General features: G+C 39.4%; 1 protein-coding gene across 5 annotated transcripts in view; it reads right to left on the bottom strand.

Annotated features, from left to right (window-relative positions):
* PARD3B (par-3 family cell polarity regulator beta) overlaps nt 1-21120 on the bottom strand; it is a 1089129-nt gene that overhangs the window by 467951 nt on the left and 600058 nt on the right. For 4 of the 5 annotated variants that reach the window (XM_073019963.1, XM_073019964.1, XM_073019965.1 and 1 more), the window contains one exon: nt 8188-8373. The exons of the other annotated variant lie outside the window; for it this stretch is intronic. In XM_073019963.1, coding sequence (XP_072876064.1) covers nt 8188-8373 — 186 coding nt within the window. The remainder of the gene's footprint in view (nt 1-8187; nt 8374-21120) is intronic. 5 annotated transcript variants of the gene reach the window in all.

The raw sequence follows: 21120 nt of genomic DNA, 5'->3' as shown, positions 1-21120 counted from the left end.
AGTGCTTCTCTCTCCTTTGCCCCAGGGATAATGTAGTCTATTATATTTGTATCCTCTCAACAGGGACAGGAACCAAGTCTCAAAACAATTTTCCTAAGACAGAGTCCTGAATCATAGAATGGGTGGCAATTTTCCGAAGAGTAACAGTGGATTACTGGAACAGCAGTAGGAGAACGGAAAAATACTTCTTTTTTTTCCCTGGCTAATCAGATTTCTCATGAACAAATCTCAGGACTCTATCCTTTACACTGCAAAAGGTAAACAAGACAAATGGATACTAAACATTCACAAGAAGGCTAAGTTCATGACTGATGCCTCTTACTGTTTAAGATCAGCTATAAATATGCTGTCCAGTGGTTTCTAATGGTGTGAGTGTCTGACTCAGCAGACCAGTGTCAGGAAAGAAATTTACATAAATGGAAAGTGAAATCTTTCTGCAAGAAACAGGACTGTTAGAAACTGCTTAGGTAAGGAGATGCTCACTTACACAAACATGGATATACATATTAAACTTGCTCTCCAATATCTGCTTCAGCTTAAGTTATTGCCCATAAAAAAGTGAAGATGTTTGCTTTTAATTTCCAAAAAGTCATCTCAGTTTCAATTTTACTTGGAATAAATTCTGCAAATAGAGCTGTCATTAGGAATAAGAAGAATAACTTCAAGCTGGTATCCACAAACATGACCAAGAACTCATAATCAAACCTAGCACATATTTAGATGGCTTGGCTAAGGATGATAGCACCATACAACACACCTCCAGGCCAACGGGCCCTGCTCTCTAGGAATGTGAATGGATCATATGGAAGAGCCTTCATTTCAACGCAGCATAACACAGGCTCTGGAGTCAGACTGCCTGGATTCAAATCTTAAAGTAATTCCTGGCTATCTGACCACCAGAAAGGCACTAAAGGCTCTAACCTATAATTTCCACTTTGATAAAATGGCCTGAAAATAATCCAATGTAAATGTGAATAAAGTTAGATAATCTACATAAAACACCTATCCTAGTGTCCAGCATATACTAAGCACAATAAATGTTCATTGCTATTGTTGTTGTTGCTATTACTATAATTTCTCTTTTGCTCCTGGTTATGTATTTCTGAGCCAGTCTTGTTTTTATTATTTTTATTTTTTAAATTATACTTTAAGTTTTAGGGTATATGTGCACAACGTGCAGGTTTGTTAAATACATATACATGTGCCATGTTGGTGTGCTGCACCCATTAACTCATCATTTACATTAGGTGTATCTCCTAATGCTATCCCTTCCTGCTTCCCCCACCCCACGACAGGCCCCATGACAGGTGTGTGATGTTCCCCACTCTGTGTCCGAGTGTTCTCATTGTTCAACTCCCACCTCTGAGTGAGAACATGCAGTGTTTGGTTTTCTATTCTTGCAATAGTCTGCTCAGAATGATGGTTTCCAGCTACATCCATGTCCCTACAAAAGATATGAACTCATCCTTTTTTTATGGCTGCATAGTATTCCATGGTGTATATGTGCCACATTTTCTTAATCCAGTCTATCATTGATGGACATTTGGTTTGGTTCCAAGTCTTTGCCATTGTGAATAGTGCCGCAATAAACACACATGTGCATGTGTCTTTATAGCAGCATGATTTATAATACTTTGGGTATATACCCAGTAATGGGATGGCTGAGTCAAATGATATTTCTAGTTCTTGATCCTAGAGGAATCACCACACTGTCTTCCACAATGGTTGAACTAGTTTACAGTCCCACCAACAGTGTGAAAGTGTTCCTATTTCTCCACATCCTCTCCAGCACCTGTTGTTTCCTGACTTTTTAATGACTGCCATTCTAACTGGTGTGAGATGGTATCTCACTGTGGTTTTGATTTGCATTTCTCCGATGGCCAGTGATGATGAGCATTCTTTCATGTGTCTGTTGGCTGAATAGGTGTCTTCTTTCGAGAAGTGTCTGGTCATATCCTTTGCCCACTTTTTGATGGGGTTGTTTGATTTTTTCTTGTAAACTTGTTTAAGTTCTTTGTGGATTCTGGATATTAGCCCTTAGTCAGATGGGTAGATTGTAAAAATCTTCTCCCATTCTGTAGGTTGCCTATTCACTCTGATGGTTGTTTCTTTTGCTGTGCAGAAGCTCTTTAGTTTAACTAGATCCCATTTGTCAATTTTGGCTTTTGTTGCCACTGCTTTTGGTGTTTTAGTCATGAAGTCCTTGCCCATGCCTATGTCCTGAATGGTATTGCCTAGGTTTTCTTCTAGGGTTTTTATGGTTTAAGGTCTGACATTTAAGTCTTTAATACATCTTGAATTAATTTTTGTATAAGGTGTACAGAAGGGATCCAGTTTCAGCTTTCCACATATGGCTAGCCAGTTTTCCCAGCACCATTTATTAACTAGGGAATCCTTTCCCCATTTCTTGTTTTTGTCAGGTTTGTCAAAGATCAGATGGTTGTAGATGTGTGATATTATTTCTGAGGGCTCTGTTCTGTTCCATTGGTCTATTTCTCTGTTTTGGTACCATGCTGTTTTGGTTACTGTAGCCTTGTAGTATAGTTTGAAGTCAGGTAGCATGATGCCTCCAGCTTTGTTCTTTTGGTTTAGGATTGTCTTGGCAATGTGGGCTCTTTTCTGGTTCCATATGAATTTTAAAGTAGTTTTTTTCCAATTCTGTGAAGAAAGTCATTGGTGGCTTGATGGGGATGGCATTGAATCTATAAATCACCTTGGGCAATATGGCCATTTTCATGATATTGATTCTTCCTATCCATGAGCATGAAATGTTCTTCCATTTGTTTGTGTCCTCTTTTATTTTGTTGAGCAGCGGTTTGCAGTTCTCCTTAAAGAGGTCCTTCATATCCCTTGTAAGTTGGATTCCTAGGTATTTTATTCTCTTTGAAGCAATTCTGAATGGGAGTTCACTCATGATTTGGCTCTCTCTTTGTCTGTTATTGATGTATAGGAATGCTTGTGATTTTTGCACATTGGTTTTATATCCTGAGACTTTGCTGAACTTGCTCATCAGCTTAAGGAGATTTTGGCATGAGACGATGGGGTTCTCTAAATATACAGTCACGTCATCTGCAAACAGGGACAATTTGACTTCCTCTTTTCCTAAATGAATACCCTTTCTTTCTTTCTCCTGCCTGACTGCCCTGGCCAGAACTTCCAACACTATGTTGAATAGGAGTGGTGAGAGAGGGCATCCCTGTCTTGTGCCAGTTTTCAAAGGGAATGCTTCCAGTTTTTGCCCATTCAGTATGATATTGGCTGTGGGTTTGTCATAAATAGCTCTCATTATTTTGAGATACATCCCATCAATACCTAATTTATTGCAAGATTTTAGCATGAAGGGCTCTTGAATTTTGTCAAAGGCCCTTTCTGCATCAGTTGAGATAATCATGTGGTTTTTGTCTTTGGTTCTGTTTAGGATGGATTACGTTTACTGATTTGCATATGTTGAACCAGACTTGCATCCCAGGGATGAGGCCAACTTAATCATGCTGGATAAGCTTTTTGATGTGCTGCTGGATTTTGTTTACCAGTATTTTATTGAGGATTTTTGCATTCATGTTCATCAGGGACACTGGCCTAAAATTGTCTTTTTTTTTGTTGTGTCTCTGCCAGGCTTTGGTATCAGGATGATGTTGGCCTCATAAAATGAGTTAGGGAGGATTTCTATTGATTTTTCTATTGATTGGAATAGTTTCAGAAGGAATGGTACCAGCTCCTCTTTGTACCTCTGGTAGAATTCGGCTATGAATCCGTCTGGTCCTGGACTTTTTTTTGGTTGGTAGGCTACTGATTATTGCCTCAATTTAAGAGCTTGTTATTGGTCTATTCAGGGATTCAATTTCTTCCTGGTTTAGTCTTGGGAGGGTGTATGTGTCCAGGAATTTATTCATTTCTTCTAGATTTTCCAGTTTATTTGCATAGAGGTGTTTATAATATTCTCTGACGGTAGTTTGTATTTCTGTAGGATTGGTGGTGATATCCCCTTTATCATTTTTTATTGCATCTATTTGATTCTTCTTTCTTTTCTCCTTTATTAGCCTTGCTAGTGGTCTATCAATTTCATTGATCTTTTCAAAAAACCAGCTCCTGGATTCATTGATTGTTTGAAGGGTGTTTTGTGTCTCTATCTCCTTTAGTTCTGCTCTGATCTTAGTTATTTCTTGCCTTCTGCTAGCTTTTGAATGTGTTTGCTCTTGCTTCTCTAGTTCTTTTAATTGTGATGTTAGGGTATCAATTTTAGATCTTTCCTGCTTTCTCTTGTGGGCATTTAGTACTATAAATTTCCCTCTACACACTGCTTTAAATGTGTCCCAGAGATTCTGGTATGTTGTATGTTTGTTCTCATTGGTTTCAAACAATATCTTTATGTCTGCCTTCATTTTGTTATCTACCCAGTAGTCAGTTAGGAGCAGGCTGTTCAGTTTCCATGTAGTTGAGTGGTTCTGAGTGAGTTTCTTAGTCCTGAGTTCTAGTTTGATTGCACTGTGGTCTAAGAGACAGTTTGTTATAATTTCTGTTCTTGTACATTTGCTGAGGAGTGCTTTACTTCCAACTACGTGGTCAATTTTAGAATAAGGGCGTTGCGGTGCTGAGAAGAATGTATATTCTGTTGATTTGTGGTGGAGAGTTCTGTAGATGTCTATTCCGTCCACTTGGTGCAGAGCTGAGTTCAAGTCCTGGATATCATTGTTAACTTTCTGTCTCATTGATCTGTCTAATGTTGACAGTGGGGTGCTAAAATCTCCCATTATTATTGTGTGGGAGTCTAAGTCTCTTTGTAGGTCTCTAAGGACTTGCTTTATGAATCTAGGTGCTCCTGTACTGGATGCATACACATTTAGGATAGTTAGCTCTTCTTGTTGAATTGATTCCCTTACCATTATGTAACGACCTTGTCTCTTTTGACCTTTGTTGGTTTAAAGTCTGTTTTATCAGAGACTAGGATTGCAATCCCTGCTTTTGTTTTGTTTTGTTTTGTTTTCCATTTGCTTGGTAGATCTTCCTGCATCCCTTTATTTTGAGCCTATGTGTGTGTCTGCACTTGAGACGGGTCTCCTGAATACAGCACACTGATTGGTTTTTACTCTTTATTCAATTTGTCAGTCTGTGTCTTTTAACTGGAGAATTTAGCCCATTTACATTTAAGGTTAATATTGTTATGTGTGAATTTGTTCCAGTCATTATGATGTTAGCTGGTTATTTTGCCCATTAGTTGATACAGTTTCTTCCTAGCATCAATGATTTTTACAATTTGGCCTGTTTTTTGCAGTGGCTGGTACCGGTTGTTCCTTTCCATGTTTAGTGCTTCTTCAGGAGCTCTTGTAAGGCAGGCCTGGTGGTGACAGAATCTCTCAGCATTTGCTTATCTGTAAAGGATTTTATTTCTCCTTCACTTATGAAGCTTAGTTTGGCTGGATATGAAATTCTGGGTTGAAAATTCTTTTCTTTAAGAATGTTGAATATGGCCCCCACTCTCTTCTGGCTTGTAGAGTTTCTGCTGAGAGATCTGCTGTTAGTCTGATGGGCTTCCCTTTGTGGGTAACCCGACCTTTCTCTCTGGCTGCCCTTAACATTTTTTCCTTCATTTCAACCTTGTAGAATCTGACAATTCTTGGAGTTGCTGTTCTTGAGGGGTATCTTTGTGGTGTTCTCTGTATTTCTGAATTTGAATGTTGGCCTGCCTTGCTAGGTTGGGGAAATTCTCCTGGATAATATCCCGAAGAGTGTTTTCCAACTTGATTCCATGCTCCCTGTCACTTTTAGGTACACCAATCAAACGCAGATTTCGTCTTTTCACATAGTCCCATATGTGACACTAGAGGAGGCAGTCTGTCCATCCTCAGATCTCAAACTCCATGCTAGGAGAACCATTACTCTCTTCAAAGCTGTCAGACAGGGACGTTTAAGTCTGCAGAAGTTTCTGCTGTCTTTTGTTCACCTATGCCCTGCCCTCAGAGGTGGAGTCTACAGATGCAGGCAGGCCTCCTTGAGCTGTGGTGGGCTCCACCCAGTTCAAGCTTCCGGCTGCTCTGTTTACCTACTTAAGCCTTGGCAATGGCGGACACCCCTACCCCAGCCTCGCTGCCACCTTGCAGTTCGATCTCAGACTGCTGTGTTAGCAGTGAGCAAGGCTCCATGGGTGTGGGACCCTCTAAGCCAGGTGCAGGATATAATCTCCTGGTGTGCCGTTTACTAAGACCGCTGGAAAAGTGCAGTATTAGGGTGGGAGTGTCCCAATTTTCCAGGTACCATCTGTCACGGCTTCCCTTGGCTAGGAAAGGGAATTCACCGACCCCTTGTGCTTCCCATGTGAGGTGATCCTGCCCTGCTTTGGCTTGCAGTCCATGGGCTGTACCCACTGTCTGACACGCCCTAGTGAAATGAACCCAGTGCCCCAGTAGGAAATGCAGAAATCACTCGTCTTCTGTGTTGCTCATGCTGGGAGCTATAGACTGGAGCTGTTCCTATTCTGCCATCTTGGAACCTCCCCTAGGAGCCAATTTTATAGATTGAGTGATGGGACTCAATTCTTCACCCTTCTCTGTATCCACATCTTTGCCATAACTCAGCCATACGACTTGCTTTGACCAGTGGCCTGTGTGTGGGGTAACAGTGGGCCAGTTTGGAGCCCGCGGATTCACCCACTGCCACTGGCCCTCTGACACCTTGAGACACAGGAGGGACATGCCCCAGCTAGCCTGCTGATCCAAGGAGCAGGAGAAAGCAGTGGAGCACACTCAGATCTGCAGAGTTTCAGTGGGATCAAGAGACACCAGCCTGAATCAGAATCCTCCCCAAACCCCAGATCCCCTGCACAGAGCTATGAGAAAAATAAAGGCTTATTGAGGTATATTACTGAAAAATTATGACTATTTATTATGTGACAAAAGCTAACTAAAGCAAGGAGTAAACCGAAGAGGTGTCTATCCAAAGTGCATTTATTTCACAGTGAAAAAGGCATTATCTCCATATCTAGTCTAAAACAAAAGTGGAAGGGTAAGTGTGAGAAGATAGTTGCTTCAACGAAGTCAGAATTCTAGGTGCAGGGGTGTTCTATGTATAGTGTAACGGGGCCTTCTTGGCTTTGCTGTGGGAGAGGGCAGACGTTATTCATATCACGATTATTTTCAGATGGCTAACATTGATCAGCAGCCAGTGACAGGCACTGTGCTAAACACTGGACACACATTGTCTCCTTTAGTCTTAATAGCGGCATGAGGAGCCAGGCACTGCAAATTTCACCAATGAGGAAATTGAGGATGTCAAGGCCGAGCAGCTTGCCTCCATTCACAGGGAGAGAGTAGGTAAGGCAGAATTCAAACTCAAGAAGTCTCCTTGCACGGTATGAGATAATAATGATGGTGGTGAGAGGTGCAAACGTGTATCCTTCCTCTATCATCACTTTACTGTTTTCATCATATTGTGTGTACTGACTTATTTAATCCTAGAAGCCTATGAAGTAGGTATTATTTATTATCACCATTCTACCGGTGAGGAAATGGGAGACAGCTGGTCAAGACCCTTGCCTACATTTCCATATAGCTAGCAAGGACTGAGTTGGACTTGAACACGGGCCATCTAGCTAACCAGTACACTATGTTAATAGTTATTAACACATTGCTCACCTCAAGGTGAAAGGACTGAAGCATGATCTTCCTTCTTTTTCTGGAAACCTATAAGCTTCTCTAAGTATTCAAAAGGAAACATGCATTCTTGGCACCATGGTTTTCTTCAAGTGTTTAAAACGTGATAAATGGCCTTTAATTTATACTGCAATCACTCTCAGGCTCCCCTGAGCTTTCATTCTTGCAAGCACAATTGTCTTATTTGCTGCCTTTATGTTTACTTGTTTTTAGTTTTGTTTTTCTGATTGTGTACTTTTAGGCTCAACTCTGTCAGTTTACAAATTCAGAGGAATCCTAATGGAGTAATAAAAAGTATGCAAAAAAGAATGTGAATCATGATGGGTTTTTAGAGGTAACTCTAAAAAGTAAAAATAGCCAGTTAAGGGACAAAAACAGCAGCCAGTTATTCCCCAGATCTGTTCACACATGTATTTTCTGTATCTGGCGGGAAAGTCTCAGTGGCCTCAAGTCTTCAGACACTTTCCATTCAGTCTCTAAGTACAACAGTCACATCTGCAAGTGCCTTCTCAAAGGATGTACAAATGTCATTCCTACCCACCTTAAAAGCAGCGCCTCCATGAATGATGGATTTGATAAAAATCCCCAAGTCTGTTCCAGTTTCTCTGGATTTGTTCCCTTTCAAGCTCACCCCAAGGCCAGCAGAACCTGAATCATTCAGGGGGATCTCAAAGGTGAGCTGCTCGCTTGTCTCCAGGGAGAGTGCACAGCAGTCAGGTTCTCCTTTCTGTTAGGGGAATACACATGAAAAGAGTGAAGAGAAGAAAGCAGATTAATATTTCACTCTCTCAGATGACCAGACACAGATGCAATCAGCTGGACAGGATGACTGGACCTCTAACAGCTATAATTGGCTCCTGGCAGGCAAAGGCTGGTCTTCGTTCTCCACAAGGAGCCACAGTCACATCCATGGAGCAGGGGAAGAGGTCTCAAGGAATAATATTTGGTAATTGTCAATAGAGAGGATCATTTGGCGAGTTGGAGTGATGCAATCTGAAACAACTCACAAGCCTTTGGAAATTTAGCAAGATATTCTCCATAATAAACAAGGCTGGACATTAGACTTAGGGTATCCTGGGTATCAGAAGATATTAGAGATAATGGAGTCTTAAAATCTTCACCTTACGGATGAAGAAACAGAGCTTAGTGTAGAAATGTCTTAAAATTCCAGGAAAATATTTGGCATATATAATTTAAAACATACCATTTACTATGGAGTCAACACTATTGGTAAAGTTTGTTAATAAGACGCAGAATACTGAAGAAATGAGATCTTATTTTAAAGTTAGAGAAAAATGATTTATAATGGATATCATCTAATGAAATTTCACTTTGTCAAAACTCATGCTTTCAGCCTGCTTCTTTGGGTAGTATAACTTGCTGGCATTACATTTTTAAACTTAAACAAAAATGATTATGTACAACAAATATTCATGTCATATTTGACAAATGACACCTAGTCACAAGCATACTGGTCTCAAGGAATACAGAGTATGGTGGCAAAAGGTATATTTAGGGTTCAGGTCTCCAGGGAGAAGGAGAAGTACGAGGTTAATCATATTTGGTCCCTAGTGTTTTCAAATATGCAGCAGTAGGAACGGACAAGTGCTGCCCACATAGGATCTTTGTGGGCCTCCCTTCTGCATTCCTCTCAAGCTTGTAGAAATGTAAAACGGCCACAGTGTTCAACTGAAAATTTTGACAATGAGATACCCCTGGAAATGATCAAGTCATTCTAGGTTGGTAGTTCCTTCCTCTCTATAATTATGTCTAGAGACTCTCATCTTAAGGTCACACTGAAGGGACTCTTATGTAAAATTACATATTTAAAAAATTACTATGAATGTCTGAATGTCAGTCACACATAACTATAAACTCAGAAGTAGCAAGGAACCCATAATTAAAACAGGATTAAGAGGTCGGATCACAGCCAGATCAACTGACGTGGCATTTTCAACCCCTCCCCAAATAGAGAAAATCCACATCTAACTTTTAAAGAAATAGTTCTTTCATTTAATTTTCTTATAAGTGAAGTTATCTGTGAAGATTTTGACAATCGGTTGTTCAAAGAAATGAAACTTTATGGCTTAATAAATCTATTACAAGTGAGCTCTTTTAACTAACTCATTATGTTGTTACCTAAAAAACAAATCCCATTATTTGATTCAAACTAGCTGTCTTTTTTCCATTGGAATGCCAGAGTTTAGTACTAAATGTAAACTATTAGCCTTCATCTTTGTCTTTCAAAATGTCCAATTTAAAATCCATAACATTTCACAATCATTTATGTTTCCAGGCCTCTCTGGGATTTGCTTAATTTCAGTGTAATAAAGTTCCACTGAATTAAAGTGCAAATTAAGGGAAAACCATCCTACTCTAAGTTTGTGAACACCATTTCAAGAGAAAAACTAGAAAGGTTCTCTGGCTTTTGTCTGTCGGAGACAAAGAGACAAGAACTAGCTTTGCTTTAGTAATTCCTTCAAATCACTTCATTTTATGATTAAATAATGCCTCTTTTGGCAATTAGATTTAATTCTCCGTAAGACTGACAACCACTGTTTGCACTAACACTTATCATTCATTATTAAAGTGGTAGAAGCAAAATAGAAATCAGGTCGCATTATGGTTATCTTTTCTTTCAAAAATTTTTTTTAAATCTGTGACATCTGTGATTCAAAAATACACAGAAACAATACACTGGAGACTAACAATGATTGACTACTTCATTTCTGAGTACTTTATACATATTAATACACTTATGCTTCACAACAAACCTGTGAGGTTTATTGTCATGTCCATTTCACAGATGAGGAAACTGAGGTGCACAGCAGATAAACGCCATGTTTTCAGTCCAGAAGACTTGGAATGTGGAAGCTTTGTGGGGCTCAGGAACAGCGTGGTTCCTGGGTCAGACTCTCTCTCTTTTTTTTTATCTTTTTCTCTAGTGAATAGTTCTGAGTGGTCTGCTACATTTTCATGTTTGACATTATACAATATCCATTTTTGACAAAAGTATACAATTATAAGGCGACACATTTTCTATAAACTATGATGTGGAAGATGTTTTATTATTTTTTCTTTATAAATGTATATTTTAATTGACAAATCATTTTTTTTTAAAGTTTACTCTGTGGTTTATTTTAAACAAATTCAATTCAGCATCCAGGTATTACTGCTCCACCAGCCAACTGAAGTACTTATTTTTAAAAGTGTATTTCTGACTTTAAACACTTAAATCCATTGTGGTTTATCATGTCAATGTATATTTTGGAGGGTGCACAGCTCTGCGAAAGCCTGTTAAAATTTCTTAAAGGAGTCTTGGAAAGGACTCAGCTACAGAGGTGCAGCCCCCTATTTACAGAGAGCATGGATCTAAATCACAGACACCTCATGGCATATACTGAAACTGTCCCTCCTAAAAGGGAGCTGGATTCAGGCCCCAGTGGGGTAAATGTGTCAACCAACCAAATAAGTTGTTTTTCAGTTAGTACAAACAAAATTCAAGAACTAGCATCTGTGTGGGTGAGTGAGCTCACATTCTGAAATAAGAATAACTTAACCTTGTTTTCGTTTTAATGATTTTTTTTTATTATTATACTTTAAGTTCTAGCATACAAGGGCACAACGTGCAGATTTGCTACATATGTATACATGTGCCATGTTGGTGTGTTTCACCCATTAACTCATCATTTACATTCGGTATTTCTCCTAATGCCATCCCTCCCCGCTCCCCCCACCCCACGACAGGCCCCAGTGTGTGAAGTTCCCCATCCTGAGTCCAGGCGTTCTCACTGTTCAATTCCCACCTATGAGTGAGAACACGCAGTGTTTGGTTTCTGTCCTTGTGATAGTTTGCTCAGAATAATGGTTTCCAGCTTCATCCATGTCCCTACAAAGGACATGAACTCATCCTTTTTTATGGCTGCATAGTATTCCATGTGTGCCACATTTTCTTAATCCAGTCTGTCATTGATGGACATTCCGGTTGGTTCCAAGTCTTTGCTGTTGTGAATAGTGCCACAATAAACATGCGTGTGCATGTGTCTTTATAGCAGCATGATTTATAATACTTTGGGTATATCCCCAGTAATGGGATGGCTGGGTCAAATGGTATTTCTAGTTCTAGATCCTTGAGGAATCACCACACTGTCTTCCACAATGGTTGAACTAGTTTACAGTCCCACCAACAGTGTGAAAGTGTTCCTATTTCTCCACATCCTCTCCAGGACCTGTTGTTTCCTGACATTCTAATGATTGCCATTCTAACTGGTGTGAGATGGTATCTCACTGTGGTTTTGATTTGTATTTCTCTGATGGCCAGTGATGATGAGTATTTTTTCATGTGTCTGTTGACTGCATAAATGTCTTCTTTGAAGAAGTGTCTGTTCATATCTTTCGCCTACTTTTTGATGGGGTTGTTTGATTTTTTCTTGTAAACTTGTTTAAGTTCTTTGTAGATTCTGGATATTAGCCCTTAGACAGATGGGTAGATTGTAAAAATTTTCTCCCATTCTGTAGGTTGCCTGTTCACTCTGATGGTCGTTTCTTTTGCTGTGCAGAAGCTCTTTAGTTTAACTAGATCCCATTTGTCAATTTTGGCTTTTGTTGCCACTGCTTTTGGTGTTTTAGTCATGAAGTCCTTGCCCATGCCTATGTCCTGAATGGTATTGCCTAGGTTTTCTTCTAGGCTTTTTATGGTTTTAGGTCTAACATTTAAGTCTTTAATACATCTTGAATTAACTTTTGTATAAGGTGTAAGGAAGGCATCCAGTTTCAGCTTTCTACATATGGCTAGCCAGTTTTCCCAGCACTATTTATTAACTAGGGAATCCTTTCCCCATTTCTTGTTTTTGTCAGGTTTGTCAAAGATCAGATGGTTGTAGATGTGTGATATTATTTCTGAGGGCTCTGTTCTGTTCCATTGGTCTATTTCTCTGTTTTGGTACCAGTACCATGCTGTTTTCATTACTGTAGCCTTGTAGTATAGTTTGAAGTCAGGTAGTGTGATGCCTCCAGCTTTGTTCTTTTGGCTTAGTATTGTCTTGGCAATGCGGGCCCTTTTTTGGTTCCATATGAATTTTAAACTAGTTTTTTCCAATTCTGTGAAGAAAGTCATTGGTAGCTTGATAGGGGATGGCACTGAATCTATAAATTACCTTGGGCAGTATGGCCATTTTCATGATATTGATCTTTCCTATTCATGAGCATGGAATGTTCCTCCATTTTGTTCCAAGATGGTCACATAGGAACAGCTCCAGTCTATAGCTCTCAGCATGAGCGACACAGAAGACGGGTGATTTCTGCATTTCCAACTGAGCTTTGAAGAGAGCGGTGGTTCTCCCAGTACGGAGTTTGAGATCTAAGAATGGACAGACTCTCTTCTCTAGTGGGTCCCTGACCCGAGTAGCCTAACTGGGAGACACCTCCCAGTTGGAGCCGAATGATACCTCATACAGCCGGGTGCCCCCAGAGATGAAGCTTCCATAGGAAGATCAGGCAGCACCATTTGCTGTTCTGCAGTATTTGCTATTCTGCAGCCTCCACTGGTGAGACCCAGGCAAACAGGTCTGGAGTGGACCTCCAGCAAACTCCAAGAGACCTGCAGCTGAGGGTCCTGACTGTTAGAAGGAAAATCAACAAACAGAAAGGAATAGCAGCAACATCAACAAAAAGGACATCCACACCAAAATCCCATCCGTAGGTCACCATCATCAAAGACCAAAGGTAGATAAAACCACAAAGATGGGGAGAAACCAGGGCAGAAAAGCTGAAAATTCTAAAAACCAGAGCACTTCTTCTCCTCCAAAGGAATGCAGCTCCTCGCCAGCAACGGAACAAAGCTGGATGGTAAATGACTTTGACAAGTTGACAGTTGCAGGTTTCAGAAGATCAGTAATAACCAACTTCTCCAAGCTAAAGGAGGATGTTCGAATCCATTGCAAAGAAGCTAAAAACCTGAAAAAAGATTAGACAAATAGCTAACTACAATAAACAGTGTAGAGAAGACCCTAAATGATCTGATGGAGCTGAAAACCATGGCACGAGAGCTACGTGATGCATGCACAAGCTTCAGTAGCCGAATCAATCAAGTGGAAAAAAGGGTATCAGTGATTGAAGATCAAATGAATGAAATGAAGTGAGAAGTTCAGAGAAAAAAGAGGAAAAGAAATGAAGAAAGCCTCCAAGAAATATGGGACTGTGTGAAAAGACTAAATCTACATTTGATTGGTGTACCTAAAAGTGATAGGGAGCATGGAATCAAGTTGGAAAACACTCTTCGGGATATTATCCAGGAGAACTTCCCCAACCTAGCAAGGCAGGCCAACATTCAAATTCAGGAAATACAGAGAATGCCACAAAGATAGTCCTCAAGAAGAGCAACTCCAAGACACAAAATTGTCAGATTCACCGAGGTTGAAATGAAGGAAAAAATGTTAAGGGCAGCCAGAGAGAAAGGTCGAGTTACCCACAAAGGGATGCCCATCAGACTAACAGTGGATATCTCGGCAGAAACTCTACAAGCCAGAAGAGAGTGGGGGCCAATATTCAACATTCTTAAAGAGAAGAATTTTCAACCCAGAATTTCATATCCAGCCAAACTAAGCTTCATAAGTGAAGGAGAAATAAAATCCTTTACAGATACGCAAATTCTGAGAGACTCTGTCACCACCAGGCCTGCCTTACAAGAGTTCCTGAGGGAAGAACAAAACATGGAAAGGAACAACCGGTACCAGCCACTGCAAAAACATGCCAAATTGTAAAAATCATCGATGCTAGGAAGAAATTGCATCAACTAACGGGCAAAATAACCAGCTAACATCATAATGACAGGATCATATTCACACATAACAATATCAACCTTAAATGTAAATGGGCTAAATGCTCCAATTAAAAGACACAGACTGGCAAGTTGGATAAAGAGTCAAGACCCATCAGTGTGCTATATTCAGGAGACCCATCTCACATGCAGAGACACACATAGGCTCAAAATAAAGGGATGGAGGAAGATCTACCAAGCAAATAGAAAACAAAACAAAGCAAAAAAGCAGGGGTTGCAATCTTAGTCTCTGATAAAACAGACTTTAGATCAACAAAGATCAAAAGAGACAAAGAAGGCCATTATATAATTGTAAAGGGATCAGTTCCACAAGAAGAGCTAACTATCCTAAATATATACACATGCAATACAGGAGTACCCAGATTCATAAAGCAAGTCTTTAGAGACCTACAAAGAGACTTAGACTCCCACACAATAATAATGGGAGATTTTAGCACCCCACTGTCAACATTAGACAGATCAATGAGACAGAAAGTTAACAAGGATATCCAGGACTTGAACTCAGCTCTGCACCAAGTGGACGGAATAGACATCTACAGAACTCTCCACCACAAATCAACAGAATATACATTCTTCTCAGCACCGCAACGCCCTTATTCTAAAATTGACCACATAGTTGGAAGTAAAGCACCTCTCAGAAAATGTAAAAGAACAGAAATCATGACATATCAAAATGATATATGTTTATGGAATACAGTATGGTGTTTTAAACTATGTATACATTGTGGAATAGCTAAATTAAGCTAATTAACATATGCATTACCTTATATTCTTACGAATTTCTGTGTGTGTGTTTAGAACACTTAAATTCTACTCTCCTAGAGATTTTCAAGTATAAACTACAAGGTTATTAACTATTGCCACTATGTAGTAGGATATACCTCTTTAACTGACTCCTCCTAACTGAGATTGTGTCTTTTGACCAACATTTCCCCACTCTTCCCCTCCTCTGTGCTTGTAACCACCATTCCACTCTGTGAGTTAAACTGTCAGACTCTTCACTGCCATACTATACTGTATCCTTGTGTCTCAACTTTTGTCCATCCCATGATTTAACCTACCCTCAAGAAATTCCAGGACAGATTTCTAAAATGACAGCAAGACATTATGTCATTTACATTCTCCATACAAGTACAGTTATGTTTTATATCTTTCTTATGCTGTATCAGGCTTGAGCCATAATTAGTGCCCTCTAATAATAGCAAACTTCCAAATGGTAAAGGAAGCCATTACAGTTAGTTAACACAGCCATTTCCTCTGTTAGAAATAAATGTCCCTTTATCTAACATTAAAAAAATCAATATGCTGAATGCCTCTCTCCAAGAATCCTGGTTCAACCAGTAACTCTGAAAATTAAACTCAAATCTTGCCACACAGCATTTTGTAGCAAAATGGAAATGGGTATAAAGTGCTACCAAGTGACCTAAATGCCAGACCTTAGTGATACGATGAACCCCCAAGGAGTGGCACATCTAAGACCTTGGATTCTCCTGGTTTCCATCTTCAGGCAACAGCTCTTTCCACTTGCAGATATCAAGTGCACGCGCACACACACACTCACACAAACACACACGCACACACACACAAAGGCTGGCTGGCATAGTAAGGGAAATCTTGTGAATTTCATTTATGTTTAAAATCTTTTCATTACTTGTTATTCTTTGCCACTAGAGGCCCTGTCTCTAGATACAACATCCTTGAGATTCCCAGAGCCAGGCTCAGAATGGATGCTCTAATGCTCCCCCTGCATAGGTGTAGGCCTAATGCCCAGCACCTGCCCAGGGCTGGTCACACAGAACCCTCAGCTTAGGCTTTTTCGACCTCGCCACAACTGATATTTGAAGGCTGCTAATCTTTTATTGTGGGTGTCTGTCCAATGCATTGCATGATATTTGACCAAGTCCTTGGCTACGACCCACCAGATGTTAGGAGTACCCCCTTCCCCAAGCTGTGACAACTAGAATGCCTTCAAACATTGCCAAATGTCACCTGTGGTCAAAATCACCTCCAGTTAAGAACTACTGCCCTGAATCAACAATTGGCAAATCAAAGCAACCAGGGCCCAGAAGGTGTTTTAGCAACAGGCTGCATTGCTGCCTGTTCGTATGTTTCCAAGTCTCAGCAGTTTTTACTGAGAGGGATGTCAGATGTCTCTGAGTGGAGGAAACAAGACATACTTCAGCACAATTAAGATGAAAAAGTGTTAGATCCACAGGTTCATGACCGAACACTTAGTTGGTCAGAATGAACTACTGAAGAATCATGTAATCGTTATATTTCTAGTTAAATGGCAGCTAATTTTCCAGAGGAAGTATGATCTCTGTGGGATGAACAGAGTAGGACAGGTGGTAGAAAACAAATGTATTGGTACATATATAAAATGTTTCCTTTTACTCATATAGGAATCCAGGATGGGGCAAGGCATGGTGGCTCATGCTTGTAATCCCAGTGCTTTCAGAAGCCGAGGTGGGGAGATGACTTGAGGTCACGAGTTTGAGACCAGCCTGGCCAACATGGGTTTAAGAATTGGAAAGAGGAAACTGAAGAGTCTACCTGGTCAGGCCTTGCTAGATATACTAACCATTTTTTAGAAAACAAATATCAAAAGTAGTTACTTGGCATGAGAGGAAGAAAGAGAGGAAGATGGACGACTGGGGAGACAGCCATACTATTAGCTTGAGAGTGTTCCAAAAGAAGCCATCTCTGGAATCACAAATGTCTTCTATTGCAAAGCAGTACCTGATTCACGCATGCAAGTGGTAATAATCCAGCCTTTCAAAGCCCAGGGGAATCCACCAGTCCACAGGGCCAATGTCCAATTTCCCAGAAGCCCAGCTCAGACCTGAAAGCATCCATGCTGAACCTTTTATGGCCCTCATTTCATTAAATGCTGTGCTCTTGGCTCAGCACGAGCAAGCTCTGGATGTCTTTGCCTTGCCTCCCAAATGTGTAATTAGTCTGTGTTGTGAGCAGCTTACTTTATGCAAGAGTTATGTTTCACATGCAATCATGTTGTCAATTACCAAAACTCAAACAAAAGAGGTGTTTTTTCTTTTTTTTAAAGAGTAACTTTTAAAATATATAAAGCAAAAGCCATACCTGGCAATTCTGCCAGGATATTTTATAATAAGCTTATCCATTGTTAATTTTGCCTAAGTAAATTCTAAGAAATTTAAGGTGATGAAACTTTTGTTACAGTTAAATAAATTTTCACAACAATGAAAGGGTAAGACACCCGCAAGACACTTAATTTTGTGAAATTATTTAATCTTCTGAAGAAGCACTGGGTAGCTATTATAAGCATGAAAGGTTTTTGGCCAATTGGATTATATAAAATTCAGAAAGTGGATATTATCCTAGAGTAGGGATCAGAGGCTCATTCCAACAGCAGGGAGGCATTTTATTTTCAACTGTACTTTTCTGAGGGTAAAGAAAAGAAAAAGATGAGAGATGACCAGGCACATGCCAAAGTAAAAGGTGATCTAAGGAGGATCATTTGTATTATACTAAATAGTAAAAGACATTTCCCTTACTACTGCTGATGCAATCTTGGTGATTTACAAGTAGGTAGATGATCTTTTAAAGTATTTCACCCTCTAGACAATACAGACTATATAGATAGACAATATAGATGATAGACTGTAGATAGACAAAAGACTATATGGATAGATAGACAATATAGACTATATAGTCTAGAGGGCAAAATGCATTAGAATACAGACAATATTATATATATTCTATATTGTCTATCTATAGACAATAAAAACAAAAGAATACAGACTATAGATGTCTGTATTGTCTGTATAGCCCTATGATCTCTAATACATATTAGAAAACCCACACACATATGAATTGAACCCTAATTTGTTGAGAGTTAACTCAAAATTCAGTATCATGTCACTCATAAAGAAAGGAAAAATGTAAGTTAACACTGCAATAAGTAAGAGAAGAGTTGCACAGAGCTCAGTGTAACCAGTTCTGGTATTTACTTTCAGTAAAAGAAAACTTTTAAGATGTAGGTCATAGTTAGTTCAATAATGTCAATATCTGAAATATATGTCCTTATGTGACTTCCCGAAATCTGTATCTATTCATTTGAAATAATTTTTGACGACAGATATGAGTGAGAAAATTCTAGACATTATTTATAATTGAGACATTTTTCATGTTTTCAAAAACCCATCCCCATGAAAGGGGGTAGATGGAGGAAACTACTAAAAGCAAGAGCTGATCTCCGACTCAACTTACCAAAAACCAATTTTCTTTAAGTAAAGGATTAATCTAATATTAGAAAATAAATATCAGAAAATGGCTGTTCCATATTGCCTGTTCAATGTAACATTTAGTCAGTACTTTAATGTAATAGTGTACCTTAATATAATATTGAGTCATAGATTAAAACTAACAAAAGTAAAACAAGTCAGAATTAAGATTCCTGTAGTAACCCTCTCCCCCTAAATATAGTATATAACCTTGAAAGATCAGAAAATTCAATGGTTTAGTGACACAAACAATTTTTTTCCTTTCCAGATAAAGATTAAAGAAGTAAATATAATATTTTATGTCATGAAAAACAACAAATAGAAATTTTATAATTTAGACAATATGAAATTACACAACAAGAACTTGCTTTGTTGATATTGAGGAACAACAGGACTTTTTGTTTTGTTTTTACTTCTTTCTGTTAAAAGTAGATTACAGAAACCTGATTAGATGTGTCTTAAGTATTATATTTTACATGCAATAATTTAGTGATTAAAATACATGACTATGGCCAGGCACGGTGGCTCATGCCTGTAATCCCAGGACTTTCGGAGGCCAAGGCGGGCAGAACACTTGAGGTCAGGAGTTCGAGACCAGCCTGGCCAACATGGCAAAACCCCGTCCCTACTAAAAATACAAAAAATTAGCCGGGTGGTGGCACACGCCTATAATCCCAGCTACTCAGGCAGCTGAGGCAGGAGAATCGCTTGAACCCAGGAGGTGAAGGATACAGTGAGCTGAAATCGCTCCAGTGCATTCCAGCCTGGGCAACAGAGTGAGACCACATCTCAAAAACAAAACAAAAGAATGTGTCCTTTTATATGAACATAAGATTCAAGAACAAACAATATAATATAACAATTTAATTACCTTAAAAGGGAGCGTAATGGGCCTGATCCTGAGAAGTAGCCCACTTGGGAAGCTGGGCCCTTAGGAAAATACTTCCAATATCTTTGCTATCACAAATTCTTTGATGCCAGGCTACCTGCATTTAACATCTTTAAAAGATAGCACAATATCAAGGACAAGAGTGAAACATAAATGACAGTACAGAGCATCTCACTAAAGTGAGCACATGGGCTACGGTGCCTGCTCTATCCACAGACCATACTTTCACCCAGGAAGCAAGGGTGGCACCAACTGACGTGCAGGTACCCTCTGCTGTGGACAGTCAATCCACAGGCTGCTGGTGCTTCCCAAGGAGGTCTGGCCCAAGGTTGTGACCATTTAGGGCTGGCTTCAGAAACCAACTATGTCAACCAAACTGGCTCCCTCTAAGACTTGGATCAATCCAATGTCTAATATACAGGCTCTCAGCCATCGCATATGGGGTGTCTACGATGAAAAAATCTGGGGAAAAGGTTTTTTTAAAAAATTTTTTTAGACTTCTTGGAGGCTATTTTAAAAGTTAAAACATATTCAGAGTCTCTGAGAGGGAGACAGAGTATGCAGGGCTTCCTAAATTCCCTGGCCATGAAAACAGCTTTACACGGAGCATGCCATAGAAATTTTCCCTACCATACACTTAAAGGAATGGTGCCTTAGAAAACATGGGGGAGAATCGGCTAGAGGGAAAGGAGAAGAGGACAGAGATACCTTGTAGGTCACCAACAAGGTCTGAGAGATGCCACAGAGCTGCATGATTAAACCTTCCAGTTTCATTATTTCTACATCACCCTTTTGTGTAAATGACATATTTCACAATTAGTATTAAAAACAGAGTATCACAGAAGTGGACTACGGTCTCATGCTGGCTTTTAAAAGATGCAGAGCAGCAGGTACATTCTGAAATTTGTAGAATTGAGTCTTTATTCCACAAATGGATAAATGATGTTTCATTTCCATATGAGAAATTTCTTTCTCTTTCTTTTGTGGGGGCTGTGGGGGGTTGGATCGGGAAGTTTCTATACAGAAAGATAATGAGTTACTGGTTATTTTCATTGAGATTTTAGGAAGTGCAATAGTTATAAAATAAAATCTTAAACCAGTAGAGTAGAAATTTAAGAGTGTTCTACACAGCCACCTCCAGTTTAGGTACATGTGCCATTATTTAGTGTATAATAACTCTCTTAATAAAGATAATATAGCTTTCTTCCCAACTCAAGGATTTTAAAGGCATGGATTACATCTCAATCATCTTCATTTTCCTTAGAGGACTCAGTAAATGTATTTCACTTTAAGGCTCAGGGAGTAACATTTATTAAATTATGCTTTAATGTAGTAACAGTACTACCACAGTTTCAAAAAGAGGCAGTATTTTTGTAGGGGCATGAGGGGGGAGTTTCTGTTCGTTGGTTAAAGCTTCTAAGACAATCAAATGATAAAAGCATAACCATTTTTACCACATCCTTTTCTCTGATGTTTGAATTGCAT

This window comes from Chlorocebus sabaeus, chromosome 10 (assembly GCF_047675955.1).
Source record: "Chlorocebus sabaeus isolate Y175 chromosome 10, mChlSab1.0.hap1, whole genome shotgun sequence".
Lineage (NCBI taxonomy): Eukaryota > Metazoa > Chordata > Mammalia > Primates > Cercopithecidae > Chlorocebus > Chlorocebus sabaeus.
Note: the sequence above shows the minus strand (reverse complement) of the source record. Positions and strands in the feature narration are given on the sequence as shown.